The following is an 18,523-nucleotide window of genomic DNA, read 5'->3' on the forward strand; positions in this document are numbered from 1 at the left end:
AAGCTGACAAGGGAAAAGGGAAAAAGATTCACCTATCCTAAGTCTTTAAATAAACAGCTGAGTATGATGGCACGTGACTCTAAAACCTAGGATTCAGGAGGCAGAAACAGAAGGATTGGTACAAGTTTAAGGCTAACCAAGGCTACATACAATGAGACCTTATCTCAAAACAACAGCAAACTATTTCTTAGGTATTGTTGGTCAGAGTATATACACACAAACTGAGTAGTAATTATCCTAGGACATGGAAAAAGCCAAAAATCTGAACAGGGACTGTGCCTGCAGCTCAGTGGTAGAGTGTTGCCTATATACACAAGGCTCTGGGTATAAAAACAAGTACTGAAAATTAAAAGTGGATAAGACGGGAAGGCTTGTAGCTTGAAGAGGGGTTACCATTATCGAAAGCTCAGCCTGGATACACACAGTGATACTGTCTGGGGGGGGGGGGGGGGGGGGGGGAGAAGAGGGCAAGAGATTCATTCAGCTGTAGGATGCTCCACACATTACTTACGTAAGATTAAAACACTATTATCAAAGAAGGTGTAGTTCATTCTTTATTAGATAAATGAAAGGAAAATACAAAATGATTAACTTCATCTTAAATTACTGTTTCCTCAAAAACAAAAAAGTGACTGAAAGACTGTGTTTTCAGTCCACTGAGCTGTAATATTCTGTGTTCACTGACTGATTCAGCTCGTTATTTTCCCAAGCTTACTCTTTTTGGTGCATTTTGCAACACTCATTTCTTCCTCCTGCTGGGAAGTCGTAATACCCACAAGTATTCATGTTGGTAGTGTCTAACAAAACAGCAGAGATTTCCTAGCCAGCAGGTGGTGCTCTCATCAGGTCTTGTTACTTTTCCCAAAGAGCACACAGGGCTGTAATTCCAAGCAGGAACTAAGCAAAATACTAAATATGGTGATACGGAAACAAAGGTCCTCTCCTGCTGTAATACTAATAAATAATCAAGTGCTAATCCCTCACTTTCCACTGTTAGGGATAGAAAAAGCTTCATACAACTAATGAATCTTTTTTTTTTTTAATATTGGGGGTTGAACACAGGGTCTTACACATAAATGCAAGAGCTCTACCATCAAGCTACATCCCAGCCCAATTTACCCCTACCCCCTGCCTGCCCCTGCTTATCAAGTAAAGGCCTGTGCCGATACCACGACCTGGCCTCCCCGCTCTTTTCACTTAAAACAATTTATTTGTTGTGTTTCACTGTTGTAATGGAGTTGATTTTTGCTTCTAACTGTTGCAGTACAGTCTGGGCTAGCTGACCTGCAAGCTTCTGGGTGACTCTCCTGCTAAGGAAGTGCTGAGATTACAGATGTTTGCCACCACAGACTTTATACTGAACACAAAGAATCATGCTTGTGTGGGCTATGCCGTTACTTGCTGAGCCATTTTCCTTACTTTTTTTTTTAGACAGGGTTTCTCTGGGTAGCCTTGGCTGTCCTGGACTTACTTTGCAGACCAGACAAGCTTTGAACTCACAGAGATCCACCTGCCCCTGTCTCCCCACATACTGGGATTATGGGTGAGCGCCACTTCACCTAGTATCCTTCCCCTCTTTTGGGCTCCCTCACCCCCACCCCACCCCCTTTTTTAAGAGATGGGTCCCAGCTGGGCATCCCAGCCCCAAGAAGGCAGAAGCAGGCAGATCTCTGAGTTTGAACACAGCCTGGTCTACAGAGTAAGTTCTAGGATTTACTCTGTAAGTCCTAGAGAAATCCTGTCGGGGGGGGGGGGGGGGGGGGGGGGGAGGGAGGGAAAGGGTCTCTCGTTGTGTAGCCTTAGCTGGCCTGAAACTCACTATGTATAACAGGCTGGCCTTAAACCCACAAAGATCTATTTGCTTTGACCTGCTGAGTACACTAAAAAACAACAACAACAACAACACAACAACAACAAAACCAATTTCCTTCTCAGTCTCTTCAGATGAAGTCTTACTATAGATATAGCTTGTTATGCTAAACAGGTGGGCCTCAAACTCATGGCAATTGCTCCAACTCTCCCTCCCAGGTGCTATGATTCTAGGTGTGGACCACTACACCTGATCTTTTTAAGACAGTCTAAGTTACCAGCCAGCAGTCCTCCAGTCTTAGCCTTCCTTGGATAGCTAGGATTGCAGGACTGCACCATGAAGCCTTCCCAGCACAATTTCTTATTTGGACAAAAGTAATGGGAGTGTGTTAAAGGTGGAAGACAGATTACAATTTCAGGACAAAGAATGGCAGTTAGTTGTGATCCTAACAACTCTACAAACTGATTAGGAAACACAAATAAAACTACTAATTTCTTTTTGTTGTACAGGGCCACAGAATAGCAACCACATTCAAAAATTGTAAGTGTAGAGGGAAAAACGCAAACAAACATCCAATAAGTTAATGGACAAGAAATTTGATGGAACCAGTGGGTCAGGGATGCAGCTCTGTTGGCAGAGTGCTTGTCCTCTTTAAAGACCTGGGCTCAGTGTCCAGCACCACATAAACCCAATATGGTGATATACATACCTGTAATTAAAATAATAAGCTGGGCACAGCCCCCCACTCCTGTAATACCAGCACTCTGAGAGGCAGATCTCTGTGAGTTAGAGGCCAGTCTGGTCTACAAAGTGAATCCAGGATAGTCAAGGCTACACAGAGAAACCCTGTCTCAAAAAACAACCAAAGAAACGAAAAATAAAACAAACAAACAAAAAAAACAAAAAAAAAAACAAAAAAAAAAGAAAGAAAAAAGAAAAAAAATTAAAATAGTAAATAACCATAAAAAGCCAGGCTTGGTAGCACTTAGGAGGCTGAGGCAGGGTTACCTCTGATATCACTGATTTTCTTTCACCTGGAACCCTTTTAGACCTCACTGACTAGACTATAAACTTTGGGTCTTTCTTACCATCTGGAAATGCCAACACAGGGTGAACACAAGAGTCCAACTGGGAAAGACGCTCCAGCAGAGGGGCTTCATAGTGTATTTCAGGAGGCATGGTGTTTACACTGCCTGAACCACACAGTGCACAAGAGGGATTCACATCACAGATAGAGCGGACGGTGCTATTCCGGTGAACCTGTGAAAAGCAAAATAAAACTGATAATTTGTCTTTGATCAAAAACCTAATGTTCTTGCTGGATATGATGGTACTTGCTTTTGGTCCTAAGTACCTGGATCTCTCAAATTGTCCTCCACCTTCAAAAAACAAAACACAACTCATGACTATATAATGAAGATAAATTATGTATGAATGTTTCCATTCAGAATTTATATTAGATTAATTCCTAGGATAAATTGTTTTCTTTAAACTGCCTTAAACATATACGGACAAGATAAGAGTTATATGAATGAATTTAAGTCCTCCAAAGACTTAATTATATAAAACAAACTTTTCCTCCTCCCCCCCTTTATTATTTTTAGGCTTTGAGATAGATATCTAATGTGGGATCTCTGCAATCTTGTGTAACAAAGAACAAGTCATACACTTGCACGGGGAATGGCACTGTGAAAAGGAGTGCTAAAAGAAAGCCTAGTTATCATAATAAGCAAAACAGGAGCACCAAAGCTCTACCCAAACTGTCATCTCGCTCAGAACTCACACACACACACACACACACACACACACACACACACACAAAAATCCTCTTAGTTTCCCCCATTGAATGCTGGTTTATTTTTTTTGAGACAAGGTTGTACTATGTTTGCCAGATTGGTCCTTAAATATCCAAGAATCCCTTTTTATTCTCCTCTGTGCTGAAGTGGTATGTGCCTATACCTGGGTTATAATTATTATGTCTTCTCTGTTTCTCCTTTCTATGAAAATATGAACATAGCCAAGTTGATTCCAAACTACTAATGGTTCTACCTTTACTACCTAACCACCAAATGCTGGGAGCCAATCTCCTGAAAATTAGATTGGGTAAACTGAAGGGGAAAATTCTAGTAAGTTGCAATGCTAGCCAGGCAAGGTGGCACACGCCCGTAATGCCAGCACTTGGGGAAGCAGAGGCAGGCAGAGCTCTGTGAGTTTAAGGCTAGCCTGGTCTACAAAGTGAGTTCACAACAGCCAATGCTACAAAGGGAAGAAACCCTGTCTTGAAAAAACAAAAAGTTGCAATGATAGATGCTACTGAGAGAAAATGATATTGATATATTATATATGGACCCCACTAATTACTATTTGAAGACAAAATTACCCATCCTACCCACTTAATTAGGACTACAAGACTGTATCTAAACAGGGCCCCCAAACCTTAAACAAACCAACCATCCAACCATTTATCTCTCCATTAAAATAAAAGACTTCCAGAAAAAAACAAAAACCTGAGAAATGGCTCACCAGTTAAGAGCACTGGCTGCCCTTCCAGAGACCTAGGTTCAATACCATAAGAATTACCACTAAAATAAATTACATTTTCAGAATTGTTATGTCCCCCCTTTCAGTGCCCATTCTCTTTTGCTCTAATTTATCCCCAACATAAATGATCTCCAGGTTTATCTTCCGAAAATACTCTGTGACACTTTCCTGTCAATTTTAAAATTAAAATCTAGAGCCAAAACTCAAAACATCTCTGGAATTCAACACCTTTCATAATTTACGTGTAATTTTCAATTATTTCCAACAAATTTATTTTACTAAAGTCTTTGTTCCAACACTGGTATTACAATCTACAAATGACAGGCATGTAGACAAAAATACTCACACACATAAAATAAAAATAAATCTAAAAATAAAAACGCCAAAAGTATCAAAGACAGTGGGACTATACTATTATCTTAGCAACTTTGGAGGCTGAGGTCAGATGATCACAAGTTCAAGACTAGCTGGGGCCATTTAGTGAAAACTTGTTTCAACAGAAAAGAAATGAGGATGAACTCACTGGTAGAGTGCTTGGATAACATGTGTAAGAACTATGTGTTTACCGGACCCCAAGATCTGGTTCCTACCCAGCACATCCTCATGGAAAACCTGTTCTCTCTGTATAAACTTTGCTCCACCTAATTTAAAGTTGATTAGATGGTTATTTGAATAAATTATTGATTAATGAATAAGGATTTACTAAATATATGACTGAATATTATTTTTTAAATATTCATGTTCCCTGTCTGACCAGTAAAATGCCAAGACACTTGAGCAGGGTAGATGGGGTAGGTGTGGCCAAAGTTCGAGGGGCTGGAGCCAGTGAGGACAGGAGGATCACTGGAAGGAGAGGGAGATAGATGATGTGGAAGGAGACACCATGAGTTAGTGTGGAAGAATCACATGGCCAGATGAACATGGCTGAAGAAAACAGCCCATATAATAAAGCATTATCAAGTATTTTGGGACTATGAATGGGAAGTAGCCCAGATAGGAATGATTACAACAGATAGCCTGGGGGCTGGCAGATAGATAGGGGCTGGCAAGTTATGAGGATAAGTTTAGAGGATTAATAGCTGCCCACTCCCAGGTGAAATAAGGTTGGTCTAAAATAAACAGGTGTCTGTCTTTATTGAGTTCAGTTCCCAGTACCCAAATGAAGGCTCACAACCATCAGGAACTCCAGTTACGGGGATCTGACACCTCCTTCGGACCACCATGGGCATCAGGATTGCAGGCGGTGCACATATACACATATGGGCCTACACTGAAAAAAAAAAAAAAAAAAAAAAAAAAAAAGAGGCATGGTGGCAAGCTTTTAATTCTAGCACTCTCCAGGCAGCTCTTTGTCAGCTCAAGGTCAGCCTGGTTCATACAGTGAATTCCAGGACAGCCCTGCTACATAGTGAGACGATGTCACAAAACTCAAATCCTTAAAGATACAGGGTGGAAAGTGACTTTCCGACAACTGATAAAACATACTACTTAACGCTTCTTTTTTTCAGGCAAAGGCTCATGTAGCCAGCTAATAACTTCAACCCCTGAGCCTCTTGGCTACACCTCCTAGTACTGTGATTCTACAAGTGTACATCATTACCATGCCCAACTAGTAAAATTTTCTTGTCAGCAAATTTTCAAAAAAAAAAAAAAAAAAAAAATCACTGAGATTTATATGACAATGACTGAAAGACTGCCTAATTATTTTACTATTTGGGCATTTCAGTCAATTCTCACAATACTGCCCTTTAAAAAAAGATCACGACAAGATTATATACACTGTACAAAAGCATAGCAGACAAACATTAGGCACTGAAAGTCCACTGTCCAAATAATTAATGATTACTACAATCTTCTTTTCAAGGTGAGTCATCAACGTGGTGCTGAAGACCCAATCTGGATCCTCCTTACGAGTAGTATGTGCTCTTAACCACTGACACATCTTTCCAACTCTCTCAAAAAATTTTTTTTCTTTTTTGTAAAATAATCGTTACTTCAATTCTTTTTGTCTCATTCTCTCCTTAAGATATTACAACCACTGAGGCCTCCAGTAATGTTGGTCCTGCCAGTTTCATCTTACAACAGCTTCTGACACAAACGATCACATGACTTTTCTCCTAGAAACTCTGCCACACTACACTTTGGTGAATATTTTCCTTTCTAAGTCACTCTTGGTTCAGATTTTGTCTTTCATAGCTACAAATATTGAACTACATAAAGAGTTCATAGTCATGACCTCTTCCCTATCTGAGATTCCCAGCACTCTAGTCCACTGTGCTGCATTTTCCCATAACATTTACAGGATAAACTGGGTAATACATTTATTGATTTGTTTCCTTCAATAGTAATTAGGTCATTCCATGAGGAAGAATTTGTTTTTATCTAGTAATGTATCACCAATACCTAGAATATACTTAACTCACTGAAGTTCAATAAGTATTTTACAAAGGAGCATAAAAACATAAGATTTCTAAAGGAAAAAATACTTTGTCCTAGTAACTTAATAAAATAAACTCCGCTATTCAAAGAATAAATACTCAAAAAGTTCATTACAATTTTGAAGTCAGCTCCACTTTCTGTGAGAACATTTGTTTAGTAATATAAATTTGGAAACTGTATTGGAAGCTGGGCAAGGAGGCATATTTTTAGACCAAAGGAGGTAAAGGTAAAAAGGCCGAAGAGTTGAAGACCAGCTGGGGCTAATAGAGACTCTGTCTCAGAAGAACAAAGAAGCGAAGAGCAAAGGAAGAAGGGAGGGATGGAGAAGAGAACAAAGAAAATAAATTGAAAAGGAGATTCTTTTTATAGAGGAAGTCTTTGTGGTTGGACAGATGGTTCAGCAGTTAAGAGTATGTTCAGTTCCTTCTTGAATTGGTGGTGAACATAGTGGTTTACAACCATCTATAACTTAAGCCTCAGGGTTTCCAATATCCTTTCCTGATTATCAGAGGGTACCAGGCAACACACACGGCACACATATAAATATCCAGGCAAAACAAACCCAAATTCGTTTATTTTTTCTTGCTTTAGTTAATACTGTTTTTATATAAAATCAAGAGTCTACTAAAACCACACAAGAATCATACATAGTATTGCATCTTTAAATGGAATTTAATTCCATTCAATTCCAGTGATTTAGAAGGTCCCACTACATATAATTTTGTGTATGTTTTTCTTTTTTTCCTTACTATTATTACTGATTATTTTGGAATTTCACATCATGAACTCTGAGCACTCTCTCTATCCCATTCCTCCCAGGTGATCCTCTCAACACAACAACAACAAAAACAAACAAATAAACAAAGAAAAAACCCCTCAAGCCCATTTTGTGTTGCCTTATAGACTCACTGCAGCATGGTCAAACTCCTGGCGGCCAGGCCCATAAAGAAAGCTAAGCCCACCAGGCAACACACACGGCACACATACAGTCAGGCAAAACGAGCTCAGCAAAACAAATTTCTTTTAAACAATAAAGTTAAACCTTCAACACTGCCACTTTTGGCAGGTGTGGTGATGTACACCTGTAATCCTCAGAACTAAGGCAGAGGACCAGGAGGTCGGGCCAGCTTGGCTTATACATTGAGACCTTGTATCAAAACAAACAGTTTCAGGCATGGTGGCTCATTGCTCAACCAGGAGTTACATAGGCAGTAAGGCAGGAGTTTATCAGCCTGGTCTACAAAGAGATCTTGTCGATGCCTGGCTACTAACAATGCCAATTTCAGTGAGAACAGTGCAGATGAGACATGTATCTCCCTTTAAAGTATTCATGGCAGCACTAAAAAACTTTCAGAGTCTCTACCATTTTGTTTCAAAACTCAAGCCAGCAGTTTTCATATCTGGCTGTAGTGGTCTAAGACCTTCCTATGAAAAAAAGTACAAAGGATAAATGTGAAACTGTCACATCAAACACGGCATGCTAACTCAAACCTTAAAGGGATGGAGAAAGGGAAAGACAGGGAGAGAGGGAGAGAGAGAATTTTAGTCCTAACTCCAAAGCAACTAAATGAAGCTCTAGGGAGCAGGTTTAGGAACTTAGTATGTTTTGAAGGCTCCTAGGAAAACTTGGGGGTGAGCCAATTTTAGAAAGCACTGGGTAAAGTACTGGGAGTGAAGTTAGGAAGAGACTGATTCTCTCAGTACTCACCTTCTTAGAAAGAGGAACAATGCTGCTGGGCCTAACAAGCCTCCGTTTCTTACAGCTCAGTACAGGCCTCGTTCGGGCTGCCACACAGGTGCCATCAGACGATGAAGAAACTAAATTCAGCCGTTGCTTTTTATGTAATTGTTCCTCAGCATCAGAGCTGTCACCTGGAACATGGTCTGACAAGACAGGCTGAAGACTACAAAAGGGAAGGAAGACACTCACTTTCAGAACACAGAGGAAGCAAAGCCTATATAACTTGGGCTCCATCTCCTGACTTTCCAGTGTTCATAGACACAAACACACCCGCCTTCTACAGATGCACGTCAACTCTGGATGACAGTGCACTCCAATGTAAGTGTGTGTACTCTGGCTTTGCCTGTCATGAGGCTGTCAGTGCATGATACTTATTATGTCTGAAAGGTGCAAAGGGAAATAAGCAAACTCAAGTTTTGTTTTTTTTTTTCTTCTTCTTCTTCCATAAAACAAACATGATTAGCAAAAGCTATAGAAAATAATGATTGGTAAGAAAACAATTTTGGAAATATTAACCAACAGTCTTAAAAACAGTTTTGTGAGTAATGAAATTCCAAGGATAATATATATTTTATTCACATGCATAGGGAACTTAGGAACGTTCACATAATTTAACTTTTAGACAATACACTTGGCATAACATAAGACACACAAAGTATGAATGAGCGGTAGGGTTTATCTAGTCAATCTTGGCTGGGAATAACCAGGGGCTCCAAATTCAACTTTTACAAGGGTATTAAGTGTGAGAAGTAGAAGAGATAAAATTATTACCTGTTAACAACTCCATTGACAGGTCTCAGTGCTCCACATGATTTGGTAGACAATGAGTCTGCAACATGACCTAGAGGAATACCATGGTTTTCTGATGGCTGGGTAACAGGCTCAACCTGAGGAAAGCAAAGAGAAGATATACAGTAACACTTACACCAGCAGCACTTCACTGAAATTTCTGACTAAACTTGAGAACCCGAACAAAGATATGAATGAGATAAAATAATTAAGAGAATTAGCTCTGCAGGAAAGAGGAACCCAAATATTTACCAGATTATAAGTAGTACATACGTACTGACAGGGGCAAGACCTCAACATAATTCTATGGAACAAAAGTTTAGCAAAGCAATTAATGTAACTCTTCCAAAAAGGGTAAGTAACAAAGTATAAATTTCCTTTTTTCAGTATCATTAACTTCAGCTGCTGTACCATAAAAATTTGTTTTTTCAAAAGCTGTTATATAATTTCATTTTATGGTGCTGGGTATCAAATCTCGTACCCTAGCATGCTTAGCAAGTGCTGCAGCACAGATCTAGGATCCTCAGTTGTATATTTTAAAATAGCTCCATATGGATACACAGTCACACAAAATGCATGTATGTATTTTCTGTTTTGTGTTGTTTGAGACAGACCTTCTCTGTGTAGTCCTGGCTGTCCTGGAACTTGCTCTGTAGACATTTCTGGCCTGCCTCTGCCTCCTGAGTGCTGCAAACACCACTACTACCCAGCTTGCATATACTATTTTTTTGACAGGAAACAAAATTTAAATCTCAAATGATGGCCTGGGAGACCAGTAAAGTGCTTGACACTGACACAGACACAGACACACGCATGCGCGCTAACCTGAGTTTACATCCCTGAACAAAAAATTAGCTCAAGCAGTACACACATAAAGTTGATGCAGAGGCTGAAGAGATACCTCAGTGGTATCTCAGTGGCACATGCCTGTGATCCCAGCACTCAGGATGCAGAGGGGCAGAGGCAGGTGGATCTTTGTGAGTTTGAGGCCAGCCTGGCCTACAAAGCGAGTTCAGGACAGCCAAGACTACACAGAAAAACACTTGTCTTAAAAAAACCAAAACTTTAAAACAACAACAACAACAACAACATGGAGATTGGGGTGAGGAGTAGGTTTGAATGTCAATCTTATTATATCACTGAGGTATAGGCAATAAAGACAAAAATGCAGCTAATTACTGATTCTAAATTTGCAGAAATACCAAAGAAAAAGGCAGTGCTTGTAGTTTCTGATTCTTTACACTCAAAATTAGCTTTGGGGTATTCTGAATTTATTGTTATTGCTAAACGTAAATGGTCCAAGGCATCAGTTTCCACTCTACCCACACTTCCAGTGCTAAGGATTACAATATTCTCATCCTGCGGGCTGATTCCTTTGGGGGTCCAATGACCCTTTCACAGGGGTCCCCCTAAGACCATCAGAAGACACATATTTTTTTACATTATGATTCATAACAGTAACAAAGTTAGTTATGAAAGAGCAACAAAAATAATTTTATGGTTGGGGGTCACCACAACATGAGGAAGTTAAAAAAAAGCACACTGGTTGTTCTTACAGAGGATCAGAGTCCCCACATGGTGGCTGATAAACTTTAACTATGGTTATAAGAAATGCGATGCAGTCTTCTGGTTTCTGTGGGTACCAGGTATACATAATGCGTGGCAAGCAGATATACATACAAGCAAAACATCCACAAACATAAAATTTTTAAAAAGCATTTTGGAAAAAAAAAAAAAAAAAAAAAAAAGGAAATTTAAGGGATGGCTCCAGGCATAACTTCCAAGTATTGAAAATGGAGGGGGGGGGGAGGACAGAGGGAAAGGGATAGAAAGGCCACACAAGCAAACTCAAAATTATGGAGAATTAAAAATATAATAGATAAGAACTATTTTAAATTTTTTCTTTACAGTTGGGTAATATAGGCTAATCCCAGCCACCTGGGAAGCAGAGGCAGCAATAACAAGAGTTCAAGCCATACTGAACTACACAGCCAAACCAGGACACAATAAAAAACACCAGATAAATCCAAATAGCCTCTGAAATGCTTTTAGATTTACTAGTTGCAAGGAATCTGAAAAAGCACAAACAAATATTACAGCAAGAAAAACGAATGGAATCTGTTAGTGCAGGCCTGTGCAGCATATGGAAAGGGCGAGAGGATCAAGAAGTAGTCAAGGGCAATCTCAGTACATGAAACCCTAATTCTACCACACCACCCAACACTACTCAGCCTCCCCCCCCCCCCGAAAAACACACACACACAAAGAAAACCCAACACGATGGGGGTGGAGGGACTGTGAAAAATAAACATTTTCAGGAAAATTAATCTGTCACCTGCAAAAGTTTGGAATATTTATATAATATGATCATAGATTATTTAAATGAGAAAATTTAGGTTTAGGTTAATATTGACTAGAAGATGGATACTGTTTGGTTCAGAATTGGTTCCAATCCACTTGCAAATGCTGTGACTGTCAACTATTTGCTGTTATGTACAAATAGTACATATTCACTTAAAATATAACCTGCACTATCAGGCCTTGTATATCTGTGATCCAATTATTTGTGAGGCAGAGGTAGGAGGACTTCAAGCTAAAGGTTAGACTACATAAAAGGTAGAACCCAGCTTGAGTTATGTAGTGAGAATCTGGTCTTGGAAACAAAATAAAATAATCTGTCTGTAAAATGTTTCAGCATTAAAATTCTGAAAACAGCTTGATGTTTGTGTCTAAATGTTTTATAAGTTACCGATATTGACTCTCCATTAAATTCAGGTTTCTTTAGAAGAAAGAAGGAGAGGTTTATTTTTTTCTGTTTTTTTTTTTTTTTTTGGACTCAGGGTCTCTCTCTATATTTCTGGCTGGACTGGAATTTGCTATGTGGACCACCAGACTGGCCTCAAACTCACAAAGAAAACCTCTGTGTTTTCTGAGTGCTGGGGTTAAAGGTGTTTGTCACCATACCCAGCCCAGAGTATGAAACTATTAACTGCAAAAACAGTTGCCAGTTTTGTTTTTCCTTTTTAAAAAATTTTTTAATTAGTTTATTTACTTTGCATCCCCCTGTAGCTCCCTCCTTCCCCCTTCTTCCCCTCTGCCCCTCCCCAAGTTCACTGATAGGAGAGGAATTCCTCTCCTTCCTTCTGATCCTAGTCTATCAGGTTTCATCAGGAGTGGCTGCACTGTCTTCCTCTGTGGCCTGGTAAGGCTGCTCCCCGCTCAGGGGGAGGTGATCAAAGAGCCGGCCAATGAGTTCATGTCAGGAGACAGGCCCTGTTCCTATTACTATAGAACCTACTTGGTCAGTGAGCTGCAAAGGGCTACATCTGAGCAGGGGTTCTAGGTTATTTCCATGAATGCTCCTTGGCTGGAGTATCAGTCTCAGAAAAGACACCTGTGCCATATTTTTTGGTTCTGTTGCTGTCCTTGTGGAGCTCCTGTCCTCTCTTACTATCTCCCCCTTCTTTCCTAAGATTCCCTACACTCTGTCCAAAGTTTGGCTATAAGTCTCAGCATCTGCTTTAACACCCTGCAGGGTAGAGCCTTTCACAGGCCCTCTGTGGTAGGCTCCTGTCCTGTTCCCTGTTTTCTCCCTCTTCTGATGTCCATGTTACCACTCTTAACAAAACAAATTTACAAAAATTCATTACAGAAAGAACTTTCCCTATAGAAAAGTAAAACCACAGGCAATCTTATCACTCAGAGCAAACTATTACTCAGGAGTTTTAATTTTCATGTCTACAGATATACGTATTTAAAAGTGTTGCTATAAAATAATTAACACAGTAACAAAATTCAGATTTGCTATTCTTCCCTGCCCCAGGGTTTCTTTGTGTAGCCTTGGCTGCCCTAGTCTTGCTTTGTAGATCAGGCTGGCGTCCAATTCACAGAGATCCACCTGTCTCTGCCTCTGCTGAGATTAAAGGTGTGAGCCACCTTGCCTGGCTCAGATTTGCTGTTCTTTAATGTGGATACTTATTTTCACAAAGGAAGCTACATTTTTTTCAAACTTCTTTTAATGGTTTTAACTATATGTACATTGGTGCTTTTCCTTACAAGTGTGAGGGTGATGGATGCCCCAGAACAGGTGTTACAGACGGTTGTGAGCTGCCACATGGGCTGGGAATTGAACCCTGGGTCTTCTGGAAGAGCAGCCAGTTGCAATGTTCTTAATCACTGAGCCATCTCTCTAGTCCCAGAAGCTATTCCCCCCCCCCCCCTGAGGAAATTGAGTCTCTTAGAAATCAATGCTGAAGTGTATAGGAAAATATTATTTAGCACAGAAGTGATATCAGGAGTGAAGAACACAGAGGTCAAGACCATAAAAAAGAGCTGTGTCAGAATTTAGTTTAGGAGGGGGCTCTGGAAATTTAAGATGGATCTATTGTATTAAGAGAATTTAAGAGAAATCCTTTATTAATCTGAGTTTAAAAGGCAAGGTATTTGAATAAATAGATTCACTCATCCCCAAAAGTAAATACATAAAAACAACTACTAAACCCAACCATTATGTTCTAACCATTATGTTAGAAAAAGAACACGACTCACAAGGATGTGTGAAGTCACACACGGTTCTTAAACACATTCATAATGCCTTAAGACAAAAAGAACATACTTCTATTCTGTAGTCTAAAAGCTGTAAAATGTTAACAAATATCTCATAAACAAAAGCACAATTCAAATGTCTTAAATACCTGCAGTAACAAAGTAGAGAAAGAAGCTGGGTACGATCCCTGAGACAGGCAGAAGCAGGTAGATCTCTGAGTTTGCGACCAGTCTGAACTCCACAGCTAGTTTCAGACTAACTAAGGCTATACACTGAGGCCTTGTCTTAAAAAATAGAAACTATAAAAAGAGGCAAATGTTCAGATTTCCTTACCCAGAGTGTAGACATTTTTATAGAAGCTTCCATGAGCTTTTATAAGTATACAGATGCACTCTAAGGAATTATATAGCTCCCATTAGTGTGAAGCACAGAGAAGTTAAGGTGGCAGACAGAATGAATTTACAATCCTTATCAGTCTAGAGCAGGGCAACAAAGGACTGCTTTTGGGCAGCTGTGAGAATTAGTGGTAATGAGGGTACTGTGGTTTTTCCTTCTGTTATTGGACGAGTCAGGTATAAGGAGTAAAATTAACACAGCAACAGAAAAATCAGGCATTGGACTTGATAATTTGCTCTCTTGGTCAAACCAAAGAAGTGTAACAAAAAGCCCTGAAGAAAACTTATGTAAGTAGAGGTTTTATACAGGGTGTACTGGGGTGGGAAGAAATCTAAGAACAGTGTCCTGAGAAGCATGATGACACATACTTAAAAAACAAAAACAAACAAGAAAAATTCCTCATCTGGGAAATTAAGGTGAAAGGATTGCTTAGAATAAGGTTGGTATGGCCAAACAGTATGAAAACAAAACCAACCACTCAATCAGTGCCATACCACATCTTGAAATATCATTTTCTTTATACATATCATTTTTGTTTAGCTAACACATGTAATAGTTTAGGTTAGTTATTCCCTGACAAACATCCAAATTACAAGGCAAACTAGGTGACAGGAATTTAGTTTGTATTCTTGCCTGGTCTAGTGATTTATTTTAAGCCAAGAATACTCAGGCTGGCCTTGAACTCAAGAGACCCACCTGCCCCTGCCTCCTGAGTGCTAGGATTAAAGATGTGAGCAACCACTGAAACTGCCTTTATCAGCTGAGTCATCTGATACTGAAGATAGTTTTAAGTGAAATCAGCAAATACATCAGCTATACATATAGAGCACCAGTCACTTTAGCCAGAAAATTATTGGAATGGAAGTCGAAGACTGTGCAAACTCTGCTGTCACAGAGTTGCTTATTTGGTATCAGTTTAAGCATATTTTAAAGTGAGATCACACACCTTACCACACTTTCCTCTTTATTTTGAGTCATGTATTCACAGCTGGCCTCAAAATCTAGATGGCTGGGGATGACCTTGAGCTTCTGATACATCACAGTATAGTTAGTAACAGCAGGTACACAGCACCATGACTCGTTTATATGGTGTTAGAAATTGAGCAGAGAGTAGCTTCAGCGAGAAAAAAAAACCCTTGACAAGCAAGCATGAAGACCTTAGTTTGGATCCCCAGTGCTTATACAAATCATGGGCTAGAGTGGCAGCCCTCCTATAATCCCAGAGCCAGAGGAGCAGAAACAAGGGATCCCCCCTTGGAGCAAGCTGTCTAGTTAAGAGTAGTTGAACTGGCAAACTCTGGGTCACCAGGTAGCAATCTCGTGCTTCTACATGCACACACAGACTCTCTTACACTCATGCTAAATAAACAAATCACTGAATGAAAAGAAAGATATTTGACTACCCATGTGGCATTCTCTCTATTCTGGCCTCTTTTTGTTTTATTTTAAATATTTGGAAATAATCTCATGTATTGCAGGCTAGGCTCAAACTGACCGTATAGTCAAGGCTGACCTTGAACTCCTGATCTTCTGTTCCCACCTGGCACGTGATGTTGTTACAGGTGTGTACAGCTTTATCTTCCTTTCTTCTTTCCTCTTTTGGTTTTACCGGACAGGATTTCTCTATTTAGCTGTGGCCTGGCCTCAAACTCAGAGATCCACCTGCCTCTGCCTATTAAGTGGTGGGGTCTGCACCATTATCTGTTTTGTTTCTCGATGGTACTTATTCAATTACTTGCTGTCAATAAACTGAAATGCAACTGACTTCAATACACTGATCTTTTATCTTGGGACTGTTATATAAAAGGTCTAATGGTTTCTTCATATCAATTTTGCTTTGTCTTTCCTAATTTGAATGACTTATTTTCTAGCTATAACAAAATATGGTATCTTTGCAATATTCCTTGCTCTACACAGGCTAAAATGCAGTTTTACCAAGTAATACTGGCATGGCACAACACATACACACCCTCGCGCACGCACACACACATTTTCTAAGGATGTTTGCTTCTAACTAATTTTAAATTTCATTTATTTGTGTTTGAGCAAGTGCGTACCAATGGTACAAATGTGGAGGCCATAAGACAACCTGTGGGAGTTTTTTTTTCTTTCAACCATGTGAATCCAAGGATTGAATTTAGGCCATCGGGCTTGATCGCAAACATTCTCACTGGCTGAACTACCATTCAAGGCTTCGCTATTTTTTGAAACAGGATACCATATAGCTACAGTTGGCCTCTAACTCTAATGATGCACCAATAGAAACCTTTTTGTTGTCTAAGACATATCCTATTATAATCAATGATTTGACTTGCTACTATGTTACTCAGAATTTTGTGCTTATATGTCAGAAAGAACAATATGGACAGAAATTTTCTTTACCTACTTTTTTTTCATCAGATTTTAGGTACTCTGGACTTATCAAATTGGTTTGAAAAGGTTTGCAAATACAAATATTTTTAAAAACAAAAATATGGCTATTCATTTATTATTTAAGAGACAAAAAGCATATGAGGTATGCATTTAAGTTATATGCAAACATTACCATCTTTCTCTTTTAGAGTCTGTGATGAGGTAAGTACAGCGGCGCATATCTTTAATCCAGCACTCAGGGAAGCAGAGGCAGTAGGATCTCTGTGAGTTCGAGGCCAGCCTGGTCTACAAAGCAAGTCCAGGACAGCCAAGGCTACAGAGAGAAACCCTGTCTCAAAAACAAAACAAAACACCCCCCCCCATACCAAAAACAGAGACTGTGATGTCCACTGATGGGGAGGGGTAAAAGAAAGGGAAGATCAAAGGAATTTGTTCAGTATTTGGTTAACATCGGTAATCCTTATCTCTTAAAGAATCTGAATATTACATCAATTTAGCCAAGAAAGTATTAAGATGTTTATAAAACTGTATTATTTGTAAAATCTGTAATGACAGTCCTTCATGCTGGCAATTTTTATTTTTCTCTTTTATACTGGTAATGAATTATTAACTTTACTATCTTTTCAAAAGACAAACTTTCACTTTTGATTTCTATTATCTATCTTGTTTTAAACCCCCCCACCCCCAACTTTTCTTTTAATTTTCAGATTACTCATTTTGGGACTGGAGAAATGGCTCAGGTTAAGAGTATTGGTTGCTTTTCCAAAGGTCCAGAGTTCAATTTCCAGCAACCACATGGCGACTCACAACCATCTATAATGAGATCTGGTGCCCTCTTCCAGCCTCCAGGCATACATGTAAACCGAATACTATATAAATAATAAATCAACCTTTTCAGATTATTCATTTTTATGTGTATAACTGTCTTGCTTGCATGTCTGTGCACCACGTGCATGCACTGCCTGCAGAGACTAGAAGGTTCAGATCCCCTCAGACTGGAGTCCAGATAGTGGTGAGCCACCATATAGATGCTGAGAATTGAACTTCAATCCTCTGGAGGAGCAGCCTGTGTTCCTAACCTCTAAACCATCTCTCCAGGCGCTAGATAGAACTATGTATGAGGAATTATAAAATTAAGTTAACTTGTGAGTGTCTCTATTCCCTGGGATAGAGTCCTAGACTACACAAAGAAGAAAACTAGCTGAGCACCAGCATTTATAGCTCCTGGCTTCTTGACAGCAAAAGCTTTCTGACTTCCCTGTCATGGCCTACTGTCTCCTAGAACCGTGAGCACTCTTTTCATCAGGTTATCTGACCACAGCAACAAAAAAAGTCAGTCTCAAAAACTTTGTAAGACCCATTCTCAAGACAAGCAAGCAAGCAGAACCAAACCTAGTAGAACTAGGTAAAGACCTTTCCAGGATTCAAACTCTTACTAATTTCCACTAAATCATGAGTTAACACTAATAATAATAGAAAATAAACAATGATAAAGTCTTTGTGTTGCAGATAAAAGCAAACTCCTTAGTTTAACTTAAAACAACAATTTAAACAAAACTCCAGAATTTCATGTTCATCTCTTAGGAAGTATAGCCAAAAGAAAACATTAAGGAAGTCTGTAATTTCAAAGTCACTAAAACGCCTATCAAATAATGTTAAAATTCCTACAAGCCAGCACCTTTAAAAGGAAAATTTAAAAAGTGATAAAAATGAGTATTCTTAGAATCCAGAATAAGATTCACCATGGTGCCAAGAGAAAGGAAAAAGATTTGAGCTAGAAGCTAACAATATAGAAGATTATTAAGACAGCTTTATTCTCATTATGAACTAAGAATCATTCACAAAAGCAGTTCTGTGGTAGTAATCTCCAATTCAACATTTTTACCCC

At 39.3% G+C, this 18,523-nt stretch overlaps 1 protein-coding gene across 6 annotated transcripts in view; it reads right to left on the reverse strand.

Annotated features, from left to right (window-relative positions):
- Kansl1 (KAT8 regulatory NSL complex subunit 1) overlaps positions 1-18,523 on the reverse strand; it is a 127,721-nt gene that overhangs the window by 15,377 nt on the left and 93,821 nt on the right. For all 6 annotated transcript variants that reach the window (XM_055592159.1, XM_055592163.1, XM_055592161.1 and 3 more), the window contains 3 exons: positions 9,303-9,418; positions 8,499-8,694; positions 2,899-3,070 (listed from right to left, as the gene is read on the reverse strand). In XM_055592159.1, the coding sequence (XP_055448134.1) occupies positions 2,899-3,070; positions 8,499-8,694; positions 9,303-9,418 (484 nt within the window). The remainder of the gene's footprint in view (positions 1-2,898; positions 3,071-8,498; positions 8,695-9,302; positions 9,419-18,523) is intronic.

Source organism: Psammomys obesus, unplaced genomic scaffold (genome assembly GCF_907164565.1).
Source record: "Psammomys obesus unplaced genomic scaffold, mPsaObe1.curated_primary_1811, whole genome shotgun sequence".
In the NCBI taxonomy this organism is placed as follows: Eukaryota; Metazoa; Chordata; class Mammalia; order Rodentia; family Muridae; genus Psammomys; species Psammomys obesus.